The 26625-nt window shown below is 39.8% G+C and overlaps 1 protein-coding gene across 1 annotated transcript in view; it reads right to left on the reverse strand.

Annotated features, from left to right (window-relative positions):
• MAGI2 (membrane associated guanylate kinase, WW and PDZ domain containing 2) overlaps positions 1-26625 on the reverse strand; it is a 1321708-nt gene that overhangs the window by 291646 nt on the left and 1003437 nt on the right. Inside the window, exons 8-9 of the mRNA XM_042965265.1 lie at positions 17701-17822; positions 15274-15456 (exon numbers count right to left, since the gene is read on the reverse strand). Of these exons, the coding sequence (XP_042821199.1) occupies positions 15274-15456; positions 17701-17822 (305 nt within the window). The remainder of the gene's footprint in view (positions 1-15273; positions 15457-17700; positions 17823-26625) is intronic.

Here is a 26625-nt window from a genome sequence, read left to right on the forward strand (position 1 = left end):
AATATAAAATAAATCTTATTGCTACCGCTTGTTGGAAAAAAATAAAAAGGGAATCATAAAACACTCAACAAAGAAAATACAAATTATGAAATTGAGAACTTAATTGTCTTTGAAGGGAAACTGTATATAGAGGTTGACTCTTACAAACATAAGCCTTATATAAGCCTTGTTCACATATAACCTAACTTAGCCTCAATTCCTTACGACTTAAGAGTTATTGAAACAGTCTTATTAGGTTAAAACACTCCTAACTTGCTTCTCCTTCTGCATTAAAGGCACCATAGTCCACCTCACTGCTCAAGCGTGAAACCCAAAGAAGCACCCAAAGACTTAAGTCTTTCTTCACTCATCTCTCTCACTCAGACAACAGGGAACACTGATTCCAGTGTCCACGGATTTGCCATTTAATTTCCTCTTTCTTCTCCGGTGGTTGTTAGAGCAGAGCTTCCAGAAGATGGATGCCCAGCACACAGCAAGCTGGCAGCAAGTAAACTAAGGAAGTAAGTGCCAGCGCCTCACTCTCATACGGCCCTCTGATTGCCAGCTGCTTCTTCTCACTCACTGAGCCCATCTGGGAGCTCTACAGCAAGGGAGCCACTTGGTGGAGTCCATAGAGGGAACCGGAGAAGGTGGGTTCAGAGAGGGAAACGGAAGAGATGCTGAACATTTCCGACCATGTCCTCTGATTCCTGTCTGTTTTTCCACAATTCATATTTTATACTGACTCCAGATTTATATCCCTAAAATGCACACTTGATGAAGTTGGCAGCCCGGCTTGTAAGCCCTCCATGTCTCCTAAGTGTGTTTGATAGTTCCCTTCCCTGTTAAGTTCCTGGCAGCCTTTCACCTCAACTTCTGTTTCTGTCTTCCTTCTGCGCTGCCTCCTAGGTTCCAGGCATAACAAACAGCCCGTGGTTTTCTATGTCCCCTACATGTGGATCCATGCAAGGATCATGGTGTTTTCATCTTAGAAGCCAAGATCCTACCTGGCACAGCTCGTGGCTCATAGTAAAAGCTCCAGTATATGTCTCCTGAATGAATGGATGTCTGCACTTTTGCACACAATACTCCCCATACCTGGAATGCTTAATAAATTCATAATCTCCCTTCAGGTCTCTGAATCACACTTCATCTGTGAAATCTTTCCTGGCCTCTTCCCATGCCATCTCCCTCCATGACAGACTTATTCCTCTGTCTCCCTCGGGAAGTCTGTACACATCTCTTCTAGTGTTTACCTCCAGGTGTCATTTAAAATTTGTTCACATACCTCTGTTGCTTTGCCGGACTGTACATTCCTTTAAGATAAAGTCTGTATTATTTGGCCATGAGTCCCCAGACCTGAAAGGATGGCTGATGTGTGGTGGGCACTCAATGTACACACAACAAGTGTATTGAGCAGTCTCATCTAGGGGGGTGAGTGGTAAAAATGTAAAGTAGTTTTTTCCCTACAGTCACTATTTTCAACCTCCAAAAGTTCCCAGTCCTTAATGATAGCTTGGGAAAATTCTTAACTTTGAAGTCACCTTTGGCTATAATATGCCCAGCCTTGTTAAAGCCTCAACTTTAAACTTGATTTAAATCACTTTCCTTGTATGCTCTGCATGGGCTCGTTTGTAGTGGGACCCTGACAGCCTTGAAGTGGGTGAGGCATGGTCTGCCCCTAGGTCACTGCTTCTTCCTTCCCTTACTCCTCAAGGTCTAGTTCTTCCAGAGAGGAAGTCTTTTTTATTGAGTTGGCTGCAATGGTGTTGGTCGTGGCTGCTTGTCTGATGAATGGTAACTGACCACTGAAGTGGCAGGTACCTAGGGGCTGGCTCTCTCATGGGATGGGTCTGCACATCCATCCCAGGGTCAGTGCAGTATTTGATTCAAGCTTGACCTCTTTCATATCCATCAGCTGCTGCCATATTGGAACGCCGCCCAGCCTGTTCTTGTTGGGTTTTCTTTGCCCAGTAGGCAGCTCTCTTGAGTGTATATGAAATATGGCAGGCTCAAGTTTTCCCACAGAAAACTCATATAGCCTTGCCATGCCAGATCCTGGGTTGCAGTGGCTTCACTGTCGTGTTTTCTCTTTATCTTTCCATCTCTGTCCAATTCACTTCTCTCTTCTTCTGATGGCAAGGGAAGCAAGTCCACTCACTGCCTGAATAAATGTCCAATTCAGAAATCAAAATGCCATCTCTCCTTGTTTTAGACAACCTCAATTTCAGTGAGGGATTATTCCCTTAGGACCTCCCTCCTCATGTGGGTTGAGGTGGAGATGGGAAGCAACACTCCCTTTCTCGTGGGGACAACTGGATTACCTGTCAACGCCTGCACTGCATCCCACATGAGGAAAACTACATTGAGGAAAAATTTTCCTTCTCCAGCTTCTTTTTATATAGAGGGGGGTAGGGGGGCAGTTTATTGTTGTAGGGCAAGTCCACAGTAGCCCTGGGGGAGGGTGACAGGACCTAGAGCCACTTCTATGCAAAGCAACCACTCAACATCCTATTATGAAGTTTGCTGAATAAATGAATGAGCAAATGCATACATCTGTTTTGAGTAATTATTAATAGATAGGAACACTGATGCTGTGCAGTGGGGCACTAGGTGGATTGTGAAACAGAACAAGATTAGTCAGTGATAGAAATCCAATGTGAAGTAATGGACTTCTAGCTCAGGGCTCAGTCCCCAGTCTGCCATCTTTGTATAAACTCTCCTTGTCTCAGCATGGCACGTGTTCACAACATTAATTAGTAATGCCACTGCACACATCAATAAGAGACCAGAACTACCACCCAAAAGTCAGTTTTGTATTTTTTAGAATTTGCAACCCTGAATAGGGGGGAAAATGTCATTTCTGCCAGAGGCACAGCATCTTACTCTGCTCTTATGTAAACTCACTGTCAGGCAATCCCAGAAATTGCCTCCACTCGCCTCTGGGCAAAATGTCTCCTTTTCATAGAAAAATGTCACCTTTTCTCTAGGAAATGGCAGATGGTTATTTTTTTCCAAAGGAAAAATGACCTTTGCATTTTTGTTAAAAATATCTCAAGGACCCACCTTGATGAAAGACAATGGAAACAATTATATGTCCTTTAGTTTGCACTCGAGGTTCTACTTTATAAATTCTGAGATTACACCTGTCATCACTAATGTAGCCTGTAGGCAAATGTCAATGACCAGAAAATCCTGGCACCTTATTTTCTAGGAATGTTCACTGCACACAGGATGGATTCTTATAATTCCAGCTCTTGCTACATCTTGCACCAACTTCATTATTCTAACACTTCAAAGCTTTTATGTCCCAATCCAGGAACACAATCTTATACAAGTCCATGAGAAACTGTTCTGAAAACATGCCAGTTCTGCTACATAGTGTGTCTATCCATCACCACGCTTGAAAGTATGTTAAGTGCTTCACATTAAATTTAGAGATGTGGCAATCTAAGTCAGTTTTTTTTCAGGCCCAAAATTTCATTCTCTCGTGAGAAAACTGGAGAAAATAGATCCAGTTTTTTTTCCAGTTTTTTCCCCCAGGCAAATGAGAAAATAGGAAAAAAGAACAACAAAGAAGCAAGAGGAGTGCAAATTTCAGGACCCAACACTTTAAAACAAAGAGGGAAGGAATACAAAGGTGATAATATGGAGAAAGACAGTTCTAGGCTATTAATCTTGGTTTCACAAAACAAAGTTCCCACTTTATTTTCTTTTTGGTCAATATCTCATATATGTGGTGAAACGTTTTCCTTTCTGACAATAGTTCTCGCCATTAAAAAATGCACACTTCACCTTGCAGAGTTGGATTTTTGAACAAAGTAGTAAATTAGATGATGACACAAGATTTACCGTGTGTGCTCTAGTCAGTTCATGCAAATCCTCAGCTGGCGCATGTGAGAGGCACATTAATTACATTGGATACGGGAATAATGTTTCTGCAGCTGCAGCGGTTTTGGTATGTGCAGTCTCCAGCGTGCTCCATCTCTAATTTCACTGGCAGCTTGCAAAAACCAGCAGAATTACACTTATAAACAAAGGTCTGCATGGCAATTTATCTCCTATTGACTTCCATGAAGACTTCTTGTTTAGAATGCTAAGAGATTTATAATTATGAACTAAGATCTAAGACTTAGCTGATGAAACAGTAAAGACATATTTCTTGCCTCTTTTTCTCATTTATACTGCACACATCTATAGATTATAATATATATGTGTGTATCTATGAAATTAAACTATTCAACGACCACTTACAAGCTCACAATCTGTAGGAATATGCACCAATATCCTATATAGATATTTGATTCAGGGAGTATTATTTCTTTTAACAGAAACATTTTTTTTTTGCCTCATACATTTTCCAACCATCTTACCCTCCCTAGACTTTTCTTTTTGTTTGTTATGATTCAGGATCGGCATGCTTTTATTTTGGACAGGGTTATAATACCAAAAAGTGAGGAACTTCAGTAAACATCTTAAGATTAGGTTACTGATGTCTCTAACATGTGTCTAGTAAACAGGAGTTAGAATCCAATGGCTACCTGAATGGCACCCAGCCCAATGTCAGTGGTATATGCACACAAAAGAGGTTGAGCGTTCTACTTCATCTGACAGTCTGCCAACAGAATAAGAGTTGTCAACATGGCACCATCATTCTAAAAATTTTCTGGTTGCCTCCTTTAAAATCAAAAACTATTTTAAGAAGTTAAGAGCTGTTTTGTTGTTAAGTGTTCCATGTAGAATCATTTAATTCCCAGGGTCCAAATGGTGAACATCCTAAGCTGTTCATAAATCTTTTCATGGATCTATCACTCCCAGAATACTAAAGCTTCCTTCAATTTATTGGAAGGTAGTCTTATAAATATTAATCATGGTAACCAATTTTGAATGATTCCATATGTCATGCCCTATTCTAAGAACTTTATATGTCATAATTCATCTAACGAAATGTTTGGTTAAATTAGACGAAGAAAAACCTTAAATAATTCTCTAAGGGAGCATAAATAATCATAGAAAAATCTGTGATTATTATAGCACATCTTATGCCTCCATAGTAATCCATGTAAGCAAATCAGTGCTGCACAGATAGATCCCTTCAACTGTGCAATCACCAAATTGAATGTATGTCATATATCTGGTAGTAAATAAGCCTTGGGAATTTATTAATGATGAAGTCAGATATAGGCCCTGGTGTCAGAGAGCTTACAGTGAGGGGTTGGGGAGGGAGGATTGAAAATAACAAGAGTTCACAAGTCAGCTGAAGGAGGGGACAAGTGAAAATAAGCACCTTTTCTAAAAAATATTGTTTCCTGATGAACGGAAGGTGTAGTTCCATTAGTGATGGGAGGGAGAGGAACAAGAATGAGATGAATTTAACATTGTCTATAAAAAAGCACATATGACAATCCAGACACCAGAATCTGGTAAGCTTTGTACCTATTTGGAGACTTTTGTTTCATTCCTAAGTGAGGGATTTGGTGATCTTGGCCCCAGATCTAAGAAGTTAAAATGCTAAAAACTTCTTAAATGCTTTTAGATAATACCATTATTTCAAATATGTGTAATTTAAACTGAAACCTTTCACTAGTATAATGACAACCAACCACTTCCTCCATAGAGTAGGTAAGAAAAAGACAGCATTAATCCCATAATCTCCAATCCATTTCCATTAAACTTAAATAATAAGCTTTCATATTTTTAAAATGCCAACTTCATGTCCAGTAAGGTTACTTTAATGTAACATCCCTGGTGTTATAACACCTAGCACCGTTCTGAGCTCTGTTCTTAGGCTGAGTAAAGCCCCCACCTCCTTTCTTATTTAGCTCCTAGGAAGGCCAGTGAACCTGTACTGCAAATTAATGTAAAGCTTTTATGCAGAGTAACATAAAAATAATAGTGCTAAAAGTACATTTAAGTGCATTGACTTCCGTGATGTTACAGGGGTCATGAATATTGTAACTCAGTTACTGTGTGACTTGCCCAAATGGACACCAACACTGAAACTAGAAACAAAATTAAAGTAACAAACTTTGCTATATTTATGCTAAAATGGAAATAAAGCTCTGAAGCCTAGGGCAGAGAGGAGAACTAGACAGGACTTGTGTAGTATTTAATCCTTCTCAAGTGAGCTTTTCTCTAGACTGTGATTTTACATGAAGAGGTCATAACTAGCATCGTGCAAGGTATTTACCAAATGAGATAAGGCAGAAATGTGCCAAAAAAGAGGTACTGCAACAGCATTTATTTGGGTTACAAAGACCTCTTTTCAAAAACTAAATGTATTATTGAAATTATTGAATGATTTTAAGAATTGTTGCAACAATTTAAAACAAAATTTTAATGCTTATTTATTTTTTGTGAGAGAGACAGAGTGTGAGTGGGGAAGGGGCAGAGAGAGAGAGAGAGAGAATCTGAAGCAGGCTCCAGGCTCTGAGCTGTCAGCACAGAGCCTGACGTGGGGCTTGAACCCACAAACTGTGAGATCATGACCTGAGCTGAAGTCAGATGCCCAACCGACTGAGCCACCCAGGCACCCCATTGCAACAATTTTTAATCCTTTCAAGTGGTTTGGTTTGCAGCCAAATCAAGTATTGTGCCAATGATGGCATTTGCATTCCCTCTATATCCTCTTAAAAAGAGCACAGAAGATAGAAAGTGTTTAGTGTGTCTCTTGCCTTCTTTGCAAGATGTCCTGTGATCGATCCAAAAGGCATATTACTTGCAGGGGAGATGTTAGGTATTTGAACAACATGAAGTGAGGTTTTCAAAGTTAGGTGTGTTTGGAAAGAATCAAGAGTAGATATATTGAAAAGCTAAACAAAAACAGTTTATTTCTTTTTTACTGGAGATATTAGTTTTGGTCAGTTGGCTAGAAATTCAATTGTATTTTCTGGCTTTTGCAGAGCACAAGATTTTTTTTTGCTTTTTTTTTTTTTGCAGCATAATAGTTCATAGTTTTGTAGTTCATAAATGCCTAAAAAGGCACAAATGATGTTAATATCAAGGGGTTATTTAGAAAAGTATCTAACATAGATCTGAATCTGAATATTTTGCTAGATCTTACAAACTGAATTGCTGCAACCACTTCCTCTTTTTTATTAGAAATATAGAGCTGGAGATCTGGTGATTTTACTGCTTGTAATCCCTGGACGTGGTATTATGATTCACTGTTATTTATTCGTAGCACAATGAAAACTGGAAGGTAAAACATTAGCAATGCTTCTGTACCACAAAGGTAAAAAGATAGACTGTCCATGAAAGTAAAAGATCATTTTCTCAGGGAAGTTTGAACAAAGTCAGGTAATTTAGAAACAAGAAAGTCACAGGAAGGATACTGCAGTAGACGAAAGATTACTAGAAATGTTTTGCCACTTCTCCTACCAAAACATGGGGCCTACTTTCCCTGCCCTTGAATACAGGCAAACCTGTGACTTGCTTTGATCAGTAGAAGAGGTAGAAGGGATACTGTGCTGTTTGCAGGCTAGGCTGTGAGAGGCCTGCCAGTTTTCCTTTCTCTCTTAGAGCCCTAAGCCATCATGGAAACTGGACCAGAAACCTTGTGGCTGGGACCACGTGGAGAAAGAGGTGCCTTACCTCAGGAGTCCCATCCATCCCAGCTGAGGCATCAACTACAAGTGAAGCCACCTAGCACATCCTAGCCCCAGGAGAGCTTCTAGATTACTGTGGCCACATGCAAGTCCCAAAGTGAGCCTAGCAGATGAGAACCACCTAGGCAAGAATGTGCAATCACGAGGAAACGTTTGATTGTGTTGTAGACTCTGAGTCTAAAGTTTTTTCTTAGTAGCAAGAAAGTGGGATGCAGGATTAAAATGTGAGAGACTGCTAATGTCCGGGAGAAGACAAGAGCCCCGATTAAGGTTCCTTGCTCCATTTTTATTATTGCAAGTCCCAAAGTGAGCCTAGCAGATGCGAACCACCCAGGCAAGAATGTGGAATCATGAGTAAACATTTGATTGTTCCTTAAGTCACTGAGTTTTGGTGTGGATTTCAATAGAAAACTAAATAGATACTTCAAATAGAACAATTACATTTCCCCGATTCATTCATCTGCTTCTGGATATTGACAGTACCATCTAAATGTGAACATTTGAGGTGGAGGTGGGTGGTGATGAAGAACTGGCTGATTCACTAAGACGTTTTATAAAGCAATCCAATCAGTAAGATAGCAGTTGGGACAGACCAACACAGCGTGTGCTCAAAATTCAAAAGGGAGGCTGCTCTGGTTACAAGTTATGAGGTAGAGGGAAAATGGGACACAGAAAACATTTTTTAATTACTTCCTGGGCTTTCTCAATACATATAGCTCTTTCTCAGGAGATATTTAGTTAATAACTGTGGAATTTTATTAAACCATTGAGCTAAAACTGGCTAGGAAAGATTAAATGGTTAGGAAAAATCAAATGGTTAGGGGCGGAGCAGGGTGGGAAACCACTGCATGACCATTAACTGGAGAATCAGTACCCAAGGGCCAGCCTTAAGAGGAGCAATGACTGTCCTGTTGAGAGCCAAGCAGTCACCTGCTCATCTAGCACTCACAACCTCAGGTTAGTCTTTACTGTCCCCTAGAAAGCAAAAGAATAACTAAGATTTCAGAAAATGTGAATTATGGGATAAAGTATTAACAGGGGTTAAAATCCCCAAAGAATGAGAAATTGCTCTTGATTCAATGTCCTAGACTGATACGAAAGATAAACATAAGGATTAATTGGCTTTGTTCTATTGGGTAGATGGCCATAGACTCTATCCCAAAAGTTGGCACCAAGGAATATTCATAAACACTCCTTAAAAGTAATGCTGAGCATAGGCTCTATTGACAGGCAGTCAGGGTAGGATGGAGAATGTTTAAGTTGTACAGTAGATGGGAAAGGAGTCTTCTTGTACCACTATGTTCAGTCATTCTCAAACTTCAGTGGGTGTAAAAATGCAGATTCTAAGACTTCTAGTTCCAGATGGCAGACTGAATCCACATGGCTATCTTCTTTAACAAGGACTTTAAAATGCATAAACCCACTGCAGTGAAGAGAACTTGAGAGAAGCCATTTATCTGACAGAGGGGCTGTTATATGACATGACAGTTGAAGAGAATCTTAGCATATGGAATAAAAATAAAGGCATGATAACTAATTTATCATGGCTTTGGAAGGTCTGTTCTAGAGTTGGGGTTGGCAAACTATGGCTCATGGTGCCAAACCTCCTGCTTGTTTTTGTAAATACAATTTTACTGCAACACAGCCATATCCATTTGTTTGTGTGTTGTCTAAGGCTGCTTTCATGATGACAGACTTAAATAGTTGTGACAGAGACTACCTGGACCCTAAAGCCTAAAATATATACATTTGGCCCTTTACAGAAAGCATTTGTGCATTCCTGTTCTAATGTGTGTGTGTGTGTGTGTGTGTGTGTGTGTGTGTGTGTGTGTGTTTATGTTTATTTTGACAGAGAGAGACAACACAAGCAGGGGGAGGGGGAGGGAGAAAAAGGAGAGAGAGAGAGAGAGAGAGAGAATGAGAGAGAGAGAATCCTAAACAGGCTCTGCACCGTCAGTACAGAGCCTGATGTGGGACTTGATCCCACAAACCATGAGATCATGACCTGAGCTAAAATCAAGAGTTAGGCGCTTAACCGAATGACCCACCCAGGAGGCCCATATTTAGTGTGTTCTTGGAGGGGAAGGTGACACAGACAAGAAGGGCTCTCAGTTGCTCTACAGAATCCAAGAAAGGCTTGGGATTGGGAGACATCTGATACAAGTATATAGAAGATCCTCCTGGCGGCATTGCATGGAGAGCGCCCATCACCTGCCCCAAGTTGAAAACTAAGGGTGTCTCCAAAAAAATGGCCTTATTTAACAGACTTTCATATTCTGCCCCTGGCTAAGAACCCTAGAGAAACTTTTCAGTTTCACTTTTAAATATGGACAACTGAGGATCACAACACATATGAGGACTGTGCTCTTAGTAAAATGAGCTTCCATAAAAAAGAGGTACAATGTGGATAATGGGGGACTCTGCAGGGGGAGAGACACAATGGAAGATCCCCAAGGGTCAGATATACAATTGGCCTCAGACAGGAACCGGAAAAGAGATCCTCTAGAGGGTCTAATATGATGGTGCTTTTGGAGGAAAAAAAAATAGTTTTAAGAAAGATGTTGCAAGTAAGAGAGAAAGACAAAGTGAAACTTCACAAAGCTGTTTAAGGGGGAAAATGTATTAATATATGCCACTGGGGTCAGTGAACAAATTTACAAAGCCATGGTAATGCAAAAACTGTACAAATCTGACTAAAATTAGTTGTAAAATTCAACTGGGAAAATGTAAGAAGGCAGATGGGAGACAAGAGAGCTAACGCTTCATTTCTTTCTAAGAGGAAGTAAATATAGGCCATGTCTAAATCTGTTAAATCAACAACAGTATAAACACATTAATTGGAGGTGTGAAGATATTTACCATCTATAAGAATACAAACTGATTGAGTGCCTCTGGGATATGGGCCTGGAGGGTGGGGAGGGGCAGGACAGACGTTTTATGCATTACAAATATTTGGATGCTATTTTTTCACATGCATATATTGATTTGACAATTTTTAAAAGTCTATAAAGGCACATTCCCAAAAACCACTTGCTGAAATTTGGAATCAGTAGACCCAGGGGTACAGGAATCTGCATCTTTAAAAAGCTCCTCAAGTGATTCTGACAAAATTAATCTTGTGCCTCTGCTTTCAGAAACTCAAATAAAGAGGTAGCAACCAGTAAAAGGATAGTAACAGTGATCTGCTGAAACGGAAAAATGCCAGGAGGTAGAGATGTCAAGATGTTTGTCTCCCAGTCTCTTGCCATTTACTAATAACATGGATAAACTTTAGAAGAGGGCCAATAAAATCTAATAGATTGTGAGTGACCTCATAATTCAACCCCTATCTGTAGAAGAACTTCACAGACAGGCCAGCTTTCCTGACTCTTACATTTGTTGAAAACCTCAAGCCTTGATTCAAAAATTAGCCTGGGGAAAAAACATGAAACATCATGTAACGAGAGAAGCTTTCTCAGGAAGGATGTTAGGTAAATAACTATCAAGACTCTGCAGTTTCTATGTAAGCCTTAGTATATCAATCTTGCTTTTTAAAATAGTTTAAAGAACATTATCAGGATCTCTGGTGCCAACACATGATTGCCAGGACATGTAGAATATTTAATAATCAGAAGTTGGATGGTTCCTGGGCACTGTGGTAATTTCTTCTAAGAAAGCTTCTTCTGGAACATGACAGGACCATGGAGGATTGGCTCAATTAGTTGTCAAAAAGCAGCCAGAGGCACAATGTCCTCATTTTCTCCTGTTCTCTACCCCTTCCCATGAGTCAGTGCTGTCTGAGAAAGAAAGAATTCCCACCCTACCCTTGTGTTTATTGTGTAGGACCCTTGGTCACCCTTTTAGTATGGTGGATCTTTCTTTGCATCCACACAAACTATTGACATTTCTTTGCCTAAATTAGAGATAACCTAGAGCTAGAAAAATTGATTCAAATATTTTCTTGCTTATTTCATCAATGTCGAATGAGACCATTCACCTTTTAAATACAAAGCATTTCCTGTTATATCTGTAGTGTCTATTTAAAAACAATTCTTTTTTAAAGTCTATTAATTTATTTTCAGAGAGAGAAACAGAAAAGGTGCACACATGCGTGGGGGAGGGGTAGAGAAGGAGGGCGAGAGAGAATCCCAAACAGGCACCGCATTGTTAGCATGGAGCCTGACGTGGGGCTCGAACTCATGAACTGTCAGACCATGACCTGAGCCAAAATCAAGAGTCAGATGCTAAACTGACTGAGCTGCCCTGGTGCTCCGGTATCTATGTTTTGTATTTGAGGATATATGACTATATATTATTTGATGTTTGCTGTGAGTCATAGTAGTTCATCTTTACCAGTTATGATTATCATTTTATTTGATACTTCACATGAATGTCTACTGAAGTTGGAATATTGGCATACACTGTAAATCATTATCTAAGGCATTCTCTACTACTGTGCCTTTGCACGTGTTATTTCCTCTTTCTAGGGCTTTCCTTATTTGTCCACCTAGCAAGCAGCTATTCATCACTAGAAACTTTGTCAGGCATCATCTTCTCTATGAGGCCCTCCCTAAGCATCTCCCAATGGATTTGATTTCCTATTTCTCTGTACTATTTCTGGACTTTGTACATATATTTTTCTATTAATTTTTTAAAAATTTTTATTCATTTTTGAGAGACAGAGAGAGACAGAGAGTGAGAGGGGGAGGGACAGAGAGAGAGGGAGACACAGAATCTGAAGCAGGCTCCAGGCTCTGAGCTGTCAGCACACAGCCCAACATGGGGCTTGAACTCATGGACTGCGAGATCATGACCTGAGCCAAAGTCAGATGCTCAACCGACTGAGCCACCCAGGTGCCCCTGTACATATTATTATTATTATTATTATTATTATTATTATTATGTTGATATAAATATTCATTAACATGTCACTCATTATTTCTATAGCGTAAGATCTTTTTTTAAAATTTTTAAAAATGTTTTTATTTTTGAGACAGAGAGAGACACAGCATAAGCAGGGGAGGGGCAGAGAGAGAGGGAGACACAGAATCCGAAGCAGGCTCCAGGCTCTGAGCTGTCAGCACAGAGCATGATGTGGGGCTCTAACTCACAAACCGCGAGATCATGACCTGAGCCCAAGTTGGAGGCTTAACCAACTGAGCCACCCAGGCGCCCCATATAGTGTAAGATCCTTAAGGAGAGAAACAGTCATCTCTTAATTTTTGCATCCTTAATAATTAGCAGCATGGCTAGGACATATGGCTATTCATAAAATATTAGCTGAATGAACTGAGGAGTCATTCCTAATATAACTTGTGCAATGTCACTGAAGTGTGTTTACATTTTATTTCAAATTATCTCACAATTAACAATGAACATGTAAATTGTTTGAGTATTTTATCATTCCTATAAAAGTCTAATAAGATTATATGGTTAGGAATACCCTTTTCTTTTAAAAAATTTCTGTTGCTTCCTCCTCCCACTCGCTTGACTTTGTGTCAACATCATGGTTATGACAGATTTATCCTACACATATTGTGTTACAACTACTTGTTCATGTATCTGAACAAGCTCCTAGATGTAAACTCCTTGAGAGTCGGGCCTTGTTATATCCATCTTTGTGACCCTCTTGTCTGTAATGGCTGTGAAAGTGAGGAACTGAACATGTGTTCTTGAATTAATGAATAGGAATAAATAGGAGACAGTGAATAGAATTAAATCCTAGGTTCTTCTTTCTCTGTTGGGACCTGTTTTGTGATTACTTTAAATGAAGAAAGTCTGCTCAATTATAAATAAAAGCTTTGACTTTGTTGTTGAATGAGGCTGGCTTGGACTGTGTGACTATAGCAAACTAGCACAATGAGTAAGAAGGGAAAAAGCTTTGCTGTGCAAATGTCTTATTTTGTCTTTTAAGTTTACACTGAAAAAACTCTTTTCTAGTTTTGAAACATGGAATAGTGGGTTGGATCAGAGAAAAAAATAACTATTCTTTATTATGAAAAGAAATAGGCTTATTAAGTCTTTCACTGAAGTTCAAAAGCTTTGAGGATCACATTTCCTCTACTAGGACGCTATTAATTCCATAATTTCCTCTTATTCTAATTGTAAGCAATAAGATGATTTTTAGTTGAGTCATTTGATATTTCTCCGTGATTTTTTGACCATGAAGGTGTGGCTGCTTAATAAAATAACACTAGATGAGCAGTGGAATTGGACACTCTTTAAACTTAACTCTTACAGAAAATTATGTGCACATGATTTTTACAACTGTAGTGTTTACAAAATGTGGTGAGTTAGTTTTAAAACTTCACTCAACTTTTAAGGAGATATAACACGTATTAAATGGATTATTACTCACTAGTGAGTGGCAGTGACAAATATATTCATTAGGTGACACTGAAAAGAAGTAATTTCTGGAGGAACCATTTAATAAATGGTAATATTCACCATTTGTTGAATGGTAAATTCACAAACATATAGACCATACAGATGTGATAACTTTCCCTCAAAAGTAATTCTCTAATTTGTGTTTCTACTAGGACCATTAACTTTGGTGAGTTAATACCACAAATTAAATCAACCTTGTGGAAAATGTGAAATGGCAATATAGTTGTTGGAGATATAGTTACAGCACTTTGTATACTCTTTCTAATGTATTTCAAAAACTACAGTACAAAATTCTTCAACCAGTATTTTAAGTACGTAAGATAAAATCTGATTTTTTCTGGGGCACCTGGGTGGCTCAGTTGGTTAAGCGACAGACTCTTGATTTCGACTCAAGTCATGATTTCACGGTTCACGAGATGGAGTCCCACATCAGGCTCTGAGCTGACAGTGTGAGGCCTGTTTGGGATTCTCTCTCACCCTCTCTCTTTGTGCCTCCCCTGGCTTGCACTTTCTCTCTCAAAAACATGTCTTTTAATTTCTTCTTCCATTTTTTTTTCCAGATAAGGAAACTAGCATTTATAAATTATGGGATTAATCCAAGGTCATGGGCCAGGTGGGAGAATTCAAAATCAGACTTGAAAACCAGACTTAGTTCATTACGTTTTTTCTCTACCTCTGTACACCTTTCATATTTTACATTTTCTTGACCTTCATAGTTTGCTTCTGCATCTCCATGTTAAATGAATTTTGATTCTAATTTGATAGACATCCAAGTAACTGCATGTGAAAATGGATTCGTAACAACTACAGGAAAAAAACCCCTATATATTAAAATATTGATAGGGACATATAAAGATGAATACCATTCAACATTTTTTTCTATGAGATGAACATACATATTTAAATATCTAACCTGGGCCAATTCAGCATGAGACTCTCACAAGATTAATGCAGATTTTAAAATATCAATGGTTGAATATAAGGTAGAATAGTATGAAATGTTAATCACATCTCTAAGAAGGAACTCTAAAAATAAGTTAGAAAAGTGTCAATCTCAAGAGTCCATTAAATCCAGCAAATAGAAGGGGCAGTGGGAAAAATGAGACAAAAGTGATACTTGGAGCTATTTCCTAAATACTTCAATTTGATACTCTTAAACTTAGGAGAAACATAATTTCTAGTTTCCCTAAAGTGAAGTGATCTTTGACCTTCAAATGAGAAACACAAAGAAACTCCGCCTATTTGCTTTAGGAAAAAAAAAAGAAAGAAAAAAGAAAGAAAGATATTGTAAAGCAAATTTCCGAAGTAGTAAGGAACTCACCTGTTTCCATTTTCCCATCCTGTGCTGCAGGCCCATCGGGAATGACACTTTTCACCTGCAGAAACTCATCAGGCTCGTCTCCACCAATGATGGTGAATCCAAAACCCATGTTGCTCTTTTTTAGGGTGGTGCTGAGGAACGTTCCCTTCAACTGGGATGCATCCCGGGTGAAGAGTGGTTTTTCTACATTGGCCAATATAAGTTAAAAAAGAAAAAGCATGTTTAAGGCAAGTTCTCATGCAGAGGAAACCCCCTACTGCGCAGCAATCCCAGGGGTAGGTGTGGGGTCTCCTGTAGTAACGCAAGCAGGGGGTGGGGAATGACCTGCTGACACAGAGCAGTCCCACGAATCCAGGAAAGTGCAAAAGCTGCCTGGTTTGTGGAAAGATTTTCTGTCGGTCAATATTTCCATTCACCAAAGTAGCCCTCCTTGGGCTTTTTAAAAAGGGCCGAATCAACAGGCTGTCAACACCTGCAGATAAAGAAGAGCCCAAATCATCCAGACACATCTGGATACATTTCTCTTGTTCTAAAGGACTCCGAGCAGGAGGTATGTGTGAGTGGCTGATAAATCCTTTAAGGGGTAAAACTAGAAAGCCAAAATGGACTATTTTATTTTTAAAAGAATAGCAGCCATGGTATGCTACCATCTTTTCAAAGGTCTCAATTGTTCAGAAGGACTGCCCGGATGTGGGAACTGAGTTAACTTTTGTTTATATTGTAAGATGCTATAAAATAACCAGATAAAGTTCTACTGACCTTGTTGTCTTTAGTATACTCTGAAAAGTGAGCAAAAGGCAAGCTGATATTTCTCTATATAATTATGAATGTAAAGGTAACACATTTTGTAACAATATTGTTGATACATTCAAATCATATCCCTAAATAATCTGAACAAAACTTGACCCCACTCATCTAGGTTTGACCACTAATTTGTTATAGAATATGCTTTTCCAGCTATGATCTGTACTAAACATATTCCTAAGCATATTAAAGCTTAAAAATAACAGGCTGGGAAATAGAATTAATATCTGCTTTAAATGCTACCTCAAATATGTGTGTGTATATATATGTGTGTCTGTATATATATAGGTACATATACACACACTTTGGGTGATATGGTTTGATATTTGCAACAGTCACCCTATATATAGTAACTTAGCTAACTATTTTGGTGCTTTTGCTGCTGTTACATTTTGGGTGATATGCAATAGATATAATGAGTCATCATATTGGAATTTTAATTTATGTATTTATACATCACATATATCTTTTAAAATATTAAATATAATTCTCTATTTTACATTTAAGCTTATTTTACACCTCTCTACTATATTTTTTATTATGTTTTTAATATGAAATTTATTGTCACGTTGGTTTCCATACAACACCCAGTGCTCATCCCAACAGGTGTCCTCCTCAATGCCCATCACTGACTTTCCCCTCCCTCCCAGCCCCCATCAACCTTCAGTTTATTCTCAGTTTTTAAGAGTCTTTAATGGTTTGGCCCTTCTCTCTCTAACTTTTATTTTTCCTTCCCCTCTCCCATGGTCTTCTGTTAAGTTTCTCAGGATCCACATAAGAGTGAAAACATATGGTATCTGTCTTTCTCCGTATGACTTATTTCACTTAGCATAACACTCTCCAGTTCCATCCACATTGCTACAAAAGGCCAGATTTCATTCTTTCTCATTACATCTCTCTTCTTTAAAATGCAAATGAAACAAGCATGTAACTTTGCCATCTACGTTTCCTTTATAAATGTAACATGTACAATTGGAGAGAAGCTTTAGTGAGACCTTTACATTCATTGTGATTGTGCAGTAGTGGTAAGGTGTTCATGCTTTTGTTGACGAGCAAGAGCCCACAAGATGTGAAAAGTTTGTGCAGCACTCATCCCACTACATGGTTCCAAGTGTGGTCAAGTGCAGTGAGCAGCCTCGGACATACCAAAGGGCCAGGGCCTCCCTGTGCGGTTGCGCAGACAGTAAGACAAGTCAGTCACGCTGCGCGACCTCTCCAGCACAGCGCGGGGGCGGGCAGATTTGGGCCTGGGTAATGTCGATGAGGAGCCGTCTACTGTCACAGAGGAGAACAAGCCTTATTCTTGTGCGTGGTCTTTGAGGACAAACCTATGAGTCTCTATGAATCTGCAGTGCACAGTACCACTGTCAAAACCCATTAATCTCCACCTGGCAACATGCTGTACATTTCTACAAGGTACTGCCGGAGGCTTTAACTTAATCCATGGTTGCTAAGTGCATCCGTTTAGAAACAGAGCTACCACCCAGCTAAAGCTAATAGCGGGGTTTGGGGAAAGCACATCGATTATTTGAAACAGTCCAAGCTAAAGGCATATTTGGAAGAACGGGAAGTTTGATAGATGATTTTTCCCCTTGAAACGTTGCACGTTGACATGGTACTTACCTCGGAAACCTGGGGCCTGCAGGGGCTTTGTTCCAAGTTCTGTGTGGGGCATGTTATGCTGCTGTAGCTTCCTTTTTGCTTCCAGGACAGGGTTTTCAAACTGTGTTCTTCTATTTATGTGGCTAAAAAATAAAATTTCAAATTAGGATAACAGTGGGGCAAAGTCATTTAAGAGAACATATGTATAGCTCTACAGAGAGCAGGCAATTAAGAGACACCTTATGTGATTAGTCAAGTCCCACCACCCCCCCCCCCACTCCCCCGCATGAGGTCAGGCCTCTGCTGGGACTGGCCTGTGGACAACTCACATTTCTGTGACAGAGGCAGAGTTCTCAATAGCTCAATCATATATTATTGTATTTAAATCATGCATGATTCAGCCAAAGAACTAGAATGTGCACTTGCTTTCTGGTCTGCTGTGAGATGAGTTTGATGCATTAAAACAAATGGTCAGGGGTGCCTGGGTGGCTCAGTCGGTTAAGCGTCCGACTTCAGCTCAGGTCATGATCTCACGGTTTGTGGGTTCGAGCCTTGTGTTGGGCTCTGTGCTGACAGGGTGGAGCCTGCTTGGTATTCTCTGTCTCCCTCTCTCTCTCTGCTCCTTCCCCTCTCGTGCTCTGTCCCTCAAAAATAAATAAATGTTCAAAAACATTAAAAAAATAAAACAAATGGTCAGCAAAGGAAATGTATACCAAATGGTGTTGAGAAGAGTATCATCTCAGCTTTGCAAAGGCCCCATATCTAACAAGATAAGTTAAATTCACTGATCACTAGTGACCAGCGTTCACACTTTTTAGAGTCAGACAGACCTGGATTGAAGGGCTGGGATATAGAAGGAAAGATTCCCAAATATATTTATGGAAGTTGTAGAAATGCCCGTAGGAGGGCTGATGCTTAGATAAATCAAAAGTAGAGTATTTACATTGGATATGATGAGATGATAAACTCATAGATATCAGACTCATAGCTGTGGATCAGCTAACTTGAGTCTTCTAGTATAAGAATCCCTTATAGTCTGCTTACAGTTTAATGAATTCTTGTATGAAATTTAGAGCTCCTTGTCCATGAAGAGGGTAGGAACCAACAACTCTGCCTCATGGCAGCACCACACAGCTCTTTCTGTAGGATATAAATGCCCCCACAAGAAGGCTGACATATACACTGGTTTTGGTTCTTTGTACAAACAGAAATAGGATTATGGTATGAAAGCCTGAAGAGCAAAGAGAAGGTAGAAGACGAACGAACAGGTCTGAGTACTTAACTCTGTTTTAAGTGTAGTAGATACATTTTGTCAATGTAGTTAAGCAACAGTCCTGAATTTGAATCATTGCTGTTTTAAAGGCAATGAGACTGACACATGGGAGGTCAGATAACTTATTCTAAATCTCCTGCCTACAAAGTGGCAAGGCTGGGATCTGACCATGCCTATTTCTGAAAGGCAATTCTTACCTACGTACCTTCTCTTTCTGATGTATGAGTTCACACTGGCAAGTGCACCCCCCCCCCCCGCCACAGAATCCTCTCGTTATGTCTTCTAGAAGTACATATTAGAAAGAAAAGGAGGCAAAAGAAGTGAAGTCTCAACAACCAATTTTCTATTATTATAAATCAGATACTTCCTAGTGAGACAGAAAAGCAGTTGTCAGAAACGTGATTCCATGGCTGCAGTATCTAATTACTTCCTCACGGGGGTCGGGGAAGGGTAGCTGCCTGCCACACAGGCTCTTGAATCAATTGGCCCTGGATTCAAAAATCTAGCTCCACCACATGAATAGTTGTGTGATTAAACCTTCATCTGTCGTATGGACATGATATTGCCTTCCTCCTGGGCAGGTTGTGAGGGTTTGATGAAATAGTGAGTGCTGGTGCAGAGGATCAAACACAGACAGCTCAGTAACTAGCAGCAGCTGTTACCGCCCTGACACCAGCATCACCATCCCATCCTTACCATCACTGTCAGCATTTTGAGTCCATAGGCTTTATGGGATTGGGGGGAGGAATTTAAAAGCCCTAGGCCTTTCTCTCATATTGCTTCTGGTACTATTTAGGAAGAGGGTGCTTTATAGCAATGTTTTGGTAATGGAAGTCACCAGTACGGAGTCCAAAGTAAGTCTGCCTTATGTAAAATTCTTTCCAATTGGAGGTAAATACTACTGTAATGCTCTTGTGCACAAAGGAGTCACCGTGATCTGTGGCGTGTAGTGAGCTATGGCGTGTGATCTTTCAAAGCTTCTTCACCCTGGCAACTCTGATACCCCCACTCCATTGCAGAAGGATCAGAGTTTGAGGTTTCTCTTCCATTTTCTCCACTTTTCACGTAACCTGCTTGTTAAAATCCCCTGAAGTCTTCCTATTACCCAAAGAAATATCATTCCTGACTTTGCCTTTCCTTATCTCTGTGGCTTCACCTTTGCTGCATCACCACATGCCCGTTTTGCTTTGACACACTTGGAGCTACTCTCTCAATGACAACACTAGGCCAGTGCTCTTATCTTTTCATGTGAGATTCAGTGATCAATACTGCAGCGCTTGAAGCAAGACGACCTGGGTGTGATGTGGCATCTTGGACAAATTACTAAACTCCAGAAGCATCAATATTCTCGTGTGCGAAATGGGGACATAACTATCTGCTTCTTGGGATTGCTGTGAAGATCAGAGAAATAAGGTTTGCAAAGCACAGATACATGGGGAGAACCCCACAATTGTCAGGTCTTAGTTACTGTTTATTCTTCAAGGCCTAGCTAGTCTTTATCCCTATTATAAGTAAGTGCTGCTGTCAGGGTCATTATCATCACGATGCTTTTCCCATCTGGGCTTTAACTCCTTCCCTAGCTTCCCCTAGCAACACTGCCAACCTGTGTTCCACTCTTCCCCTTGGCTCTCATAAAACCTTGAACAGAATTCTCTTGTTCCAGTTTGTTTGTTTGTTTGTTTATTTTTTTGTTTATTTTCTTTAAAACTGTCTCATCATTAAGAGGATTTGGGAGCACTTTTAAGGCACAAAGTCAACAAAGTAAACAAAATCAGGCTGATGTTAGTTGAATCTAGGTAGAAGATCCATCAACAAACTTGATAATATAGGATCCTACTTGTTTACCCGTGTTATGTGACAAATGAGCTTTGAGCTTTCAGGCTGCTAATTCCACTGGAGAGAGAATCTAGTTATATTCCTCTGAGTATTTATGTTAAACCCAACATGTTCAGAGGACATAGTTACCGTTCCTGTTACCGTTATCTAGGTTTTGGATTAAAGAGGTTTTCGTGATGTGATATACAATATTCTAATGATAGTTTCACAATAATGAATTTCACGAACTATCATAACCATATCATACAGTAGTTTAATAATTGATTTTTGTGTGTATTTCCTTCCCTCTTTTTTTTTTTTTAAGTTCTTTAGTAGTCGCCACTTAATTGGTTTATTGGTTGTTAATAAATTTGCAACACAAGGAGAGGCCAAGGGTATGCCCCTAGCCAGGCTCCTGTGTGTGTGGGCTCAGGTAGGAGACACTACCCTGGGGCAGGGCACAGTCCCCTGGTGTCCCAAGGGATGGAAGGAAAAGGCCTTCACTTCTGAGGAATCTCCTGGATGAACACAGTGGCCAGTGAGCAAACAGAACCAGAGGAGCTAAATGAAAACAAGGGGGGGAGGGACAGATGAGCAGGGGTGGGGGAAGGCAGCATCCTCTGGTAGCCCCCACCCCTGCCCATGGGGGCTCATTAGCCTGTGCCTGGGTCCAAATTGTGCACACCTGTGTACATGTGCCATGTGTTCATCTTTGTATGCTAAGCAGTGGGCACAGTGAAAGACATTATTTTTTGGTTAAATAACTAAATGATGAGTGTGTGTTTTAAAACTTGTTTACAAATATATGTTAGTAATTTTGAGAAACCAAGAAGCTGCTTTGAAGTGTACTGAAGTATCAGCTTTCTTCATTTCCTGTCTGTTCTATTTCTGTTCTGCTAGGTCACTGTTCATCACACGAGGAAACTTATCCTCAGAAAATACATTATAAGAGCATTCTGGGATACATTTCTATATACAGTTGGGTTCCTCCAACTGCCACCTGCATGTAATTATTTCCTTAGCAAAATCAATGTGTGGCCACCTGCTTTATGGACACTATTTTGAAAATACTCCATTCATCATCAAAGTGAATTTCTAGAGTTCACAGAGAATGAAAATATCAATGAACCAGTCTGGCATGCCTTGTACCCCACAAATAGTGGAAGCTGGGTATGGCTTTAGTATCCTGAACTAATTGCTACAGAACATTCACATCATCATAAATGAAGTCATTCATTTAAAAGTTAAAATGCTCCCAAGCTTGAAAAGGCCTATCACAAAGAAATATGATTGTAGCTGAGTAAGAAAGCTTTGTCTTCCTTGTGCTTCCAAAATGAATAGTTTCAAGTCCTTTCAGCAAGGATTTGGGGGTCTTACAATGTGTACAAAGGATGTGAATGATAAATTCCACCATCCTTCTCATTGTTTAGGCTCTGTGAGATCATTGCTAGCTATTTCATCTTGCTTCCATATAGACCAGGAACCTGGGGTGCTACCAAGAGTTCTTGCCCTTTAATTATATCTAGCCTATTGTCATTGGTACTAATAGAATCTTTAGGTGGTATCTGCTAAGGGGATAAAAGCCATATTCTAAAGTGGGTATATTCTAACAACCTAATTTTCTTTTCACAAGAACTGCTGACATGAGATGCTTCCATGTTGGAATGGCAAAGGGATCAGGGTGTTCAAGGATGAGGTTCGTCTTTGCCTTTGTGCTCACTCATTTGCAGCCTAACTGCCTCCTTTCACTATGGAAGGGAAACTTAAAATAAGTTCATCTGTGGCAGTGCTTTGTAGTTCTGAACAAACCTGAGGAGCTTAAAAACAAGCAAACCAACAAAAACACAAAGAGAGAAGACTCAAGCCCATGCTAAATCAACAGAGCCTTAATATCAGAATGAGCTATAGGCATTGGCATTAACAAAACTTCCCAGATAGCACTAGTGTGCAACTAGGGTTGCAATCTCCTCTGGAGTTAGACGCTGAGAAGGTGTGAAAAGGTAGTCGAATAAGGAATTTCTTGCCTGATAAGATTGATGTGGAAGTCTCCTTTTCTCTATGTGGCCTTGGGGAGTACTAGGAAATGCTATATTGGCTCCAGAGGAGAGGACTTATGATATCACAAGTTTCACAACGTGCACGGAGTTGGGGGGGGGGGATAATATTTGCAACTGATTGGATGATATGCTACTCAAAGTAGTCCCAGGTCAGGTTCCTGTTTGACTGCCACCTCCTTCACTGAGGGAATAGGAGAAACAGGAGTAAAGTTGGACATCCTAAGCCCATCAGTACACACAGGACAGGTCAGCTGAGGGTCATCAAGGCCATCATCTGACCCTCACTACCAGTGCTGCCTCCATTTTCCAGTCTCTTCATGCCCCGCCTTGCTTCTCCTGGGCTTTTGGAGATTAGTTCACAGTCACAAATGACATCTTCTGTACCCACTGGCTACTCTCCCACCATCTTGACTAAAATTGAAACTTTAGAAATAGACCTTTGGGTTGATGTGAGAGAGACAAGAGAATAGCTTTCAAGTAGAGACTGTACCGCAGCTGAAATATTTACAAGGTGGTCAAGGTGGTTACACGAATTACTTTAAGGTAATGATGAGGTGGCCAGCACTCAATAAATATTTGTTGAGTAAGTGCATGGATGGGAGGCAGGCATCCATGAAAGATAGATCTCATTGGTTTTTCCAGTTTAACTGTCTCGTGAAATATATCTTGTGACAGAACTTTATGTGAAGTTTAGGGCCAGGTCACGTGATAGAACCAATCTGCATTTGGTTGAAGACTCATAAAACCCCTCAAAACAGAAAATCTTCCAAGACACTCTTGTGATAGGTGAAAATGTCAGCCTACTATGAAGATGGAAGATTTGGATCTGAGAGGCTCATTACTAGTAGCTGCTACCTTGTGTTACCCTAGAAATGTGCTCATATGGAAAAGCACTATGTTAGGGACAAAATGAGGGAGCCCACAGAGGCAGCCACTCAGCATTGAGTGTGGAAGATTGGTTTGGGATTTTGGGTTGCAGCTTAGTATATCATTCCTTGTATGTAATCTTGCTTCTTTAGGGGTTTCCCAAAATGTATTTCACTTGGAGCATTTAAAAAAATATAAAATAATTCCTGAATGGAATTGGAGTGTGAATCTCCTGGTTCCTTGGAATTCCCTAGGTTTTCTGTGACCCCAATTCGGATTCCCATGCTTCTGGGTGGTCAGAAAAGTCTGCATATTACCTCCTCACATCTGAACCCCTAGACTGTAGCTGCATTGGTGAACACATACATTGTATCCTCCCTATGCATAGTTTATTCATTTTATAACAAGCCTTGAAAAGACTCCATAAAGTTTTCTCTACTATGAAGTTTCAAGTAGTAAAAACTACTTCATGCCTTGGAAACTAAGAGAAGATAATAACCCTATGGGGATCTCCTGGGGCCAACCCTCTTCCCAGAAGGCAGGGTAGGATATTAACACCTTAATCACTATAGACATGTTGCTGGGATTCCCATCCAAGCTCTACTAGGTGTGTGACCTTGGAGACATCATTTACCCTCTTTGTGTTTCAGAATTTTTCATGTGTAGAGTTGGGATAAAAGTAATATCCACCTCATAGAGTACGCATATTAAATGAATTTAAGTGAATAAATCACTTCAGACCAGTACCTGGATATAAGTAGTCAATAAATGCTATCATGATTCATCAAATATTTGTTTCTCAAATACTCTTTGCTCAGCACTATGGAAGAAGGTGCAGGGAGGGGTAAAGATCAACCAGACATGTAGTATAGTAGGAGAGATAAAACAGGAACAAAAATAATTATAAAATAGGGCTTACATAATACAAAATATGCCTTACAGAGCTTTGAAATGCTAATTTTTAAAAGTACTAGTCTAAAGACAAATGTTTTAAATATATTTTATTTTAAAATAGGAGCTTCGGATAAATGGAAGAATTGAATCTATTTTACTAGGAGCATTTTTTTTTTAAAAAACAGAATAATTGAATCCCACCTCTGGAAAGATTTCTTCCCAATTCTAACACTTAAGTGATAATTTTCTTCCTATAAATGTCCATTCATTATGCCCTACTGTACCTGAGGGTAATGTGAGTTTGCTTTGTGAATGTGGGTGGGAAGATTGAGTTATTCACATATTACTTGCTCCTTCTTTTCCTGGACAAAAGGGTGTCTGACCTGGGGATATAGTGTACAGGTGGGAGGCAGAATCATAGCTAACTGAGAAGAGTATCCACATATTAGCACTGAAATTCTCACAGCTGAGGAGTCTGTCCTCCATTTTTCATGAGTCTGAACTTACCAAATGTGGATATATTTTCAGATAAATGAACTCTCTCCCCCTTCTCCAGCAGTAGTGTTAAGTTACTTAGTTAAGACATTGACCTGCAATGTGTATTTTATATATAAGGGGCATTCATCTCTTATCCATTACTACTTACCAATTACACAGAAAACTTGATATTTTACTCCTAGCAGAAATAGCACTGTGCACTGTCAATCATGTCATGAAGCCCCCGGGATGTACAAGATACATAGACTCATTTTCAAAAATTTCAGAGCCACTGGGCATGCATTTAAAAATATTTTCTATCCATCCCCTTCTTGTTCCCATAAAACATCTCTTTTAAATGTTATTGCTGGGTGCAATGTTATTATCAAAGGTATTTCTAAACTCACTTCTCAATTGAGCAAAAAAAAGTGAATTATAAATTTAAAGGTAAGATAGAGCTTATCTAGAAGGAAACTAGAAGACTGCACTATTCCAGGATCTTTCTGTATTAAGAGCCAAGACTAATACATCATCTTCCACTGGTATCTGCCAACAATGATTGAATGGCTTTGTCCTTCAAGTCTCATATTTAAGTTCATTAATTTATCAGTGTGCCAGGCGCTGGGGACACAAACATGACTATGACACAATTCCTTCACCGACAGGGCACATTACTCCACTGGGGAGACAAACAAGTCAGGTGACCAGCCACCTCAGTTCCTAGGACTAAGGGATTTCTCAGGGCATGAGACTTTAAGTTTTAAAACTGGGACAGTCCTGGGTAAATTGGGACAAGAAGAAAAGGTGACTTTTCTGCTGGTTCAGAGAAAGCCTCAGAAAAAGGGGACACTGGAGGAGGCTCTAGAATGCATTTTGCCAGATGGAGAGGGGGCATTTGAGAAGGAGAGTAGGGGACACAAAAGCGTTTAGGAATATTCACTTTTGCTTAACTAGAGTAGAAGACAAGTGAATACACAGATGCACATGATTGCCTGTGGCTGGTGTGGGAGCCGGAAGTAGAGCAAGAGGATGAAAGCTACAAGACTGGAAAACCAGTTCCAAGTCATGGTATGGGGCTTGGTTTTGTCAGCAAGTCTCCCTACTTCCATTATGACTTAAGTCTAATGGATAGCTGTAGCTCTGAAAGTCTTCATCATGGAGGATATGCCTTATTCCTGAACTTGGGGGGGGGGCATTATGAGTTTTACCATATCAGCCAGATTGGAAAATTGTGGTGCTCCCTAGAATTCTCAGTCCTTTCAGCACCATTTTACTGGTCACCTCCAATGCACTAGGTATTGTTCTTTCCTGGATGAATAAGAGGTGCTCCAGGACTATGAAGAATAACTTTGTCCAGGGAACTAGACATTATCATGTGCTGGGAGGTATGAGAATAACCTGACCTGTAATATACTCTGTGTGTTGAACTGGATTGTTATTGATTAATAAATTATTTATGTGCTGTTAAAATGTGAAGTCACGCTATAGTGTTAAGTCCTCTGAACTGCATACATCACTCACATATAATGATAGACATACAAAGCCATGGATACAGGAACACTT

This window comes from Panthera tigris, chromosome A2, assembly GCF_018350195.1.
Source record: "Panthera tigris isolate Pti1 chromosome A2, P.tigris_Pti1_mat1.1, whole genome shotgun sequence".
Lineage (NCBI taxonomy): Eukaryota > Metazoa > Chordata > Mammalia > Carnivora > Felidae > Panthera > Panthera tigris.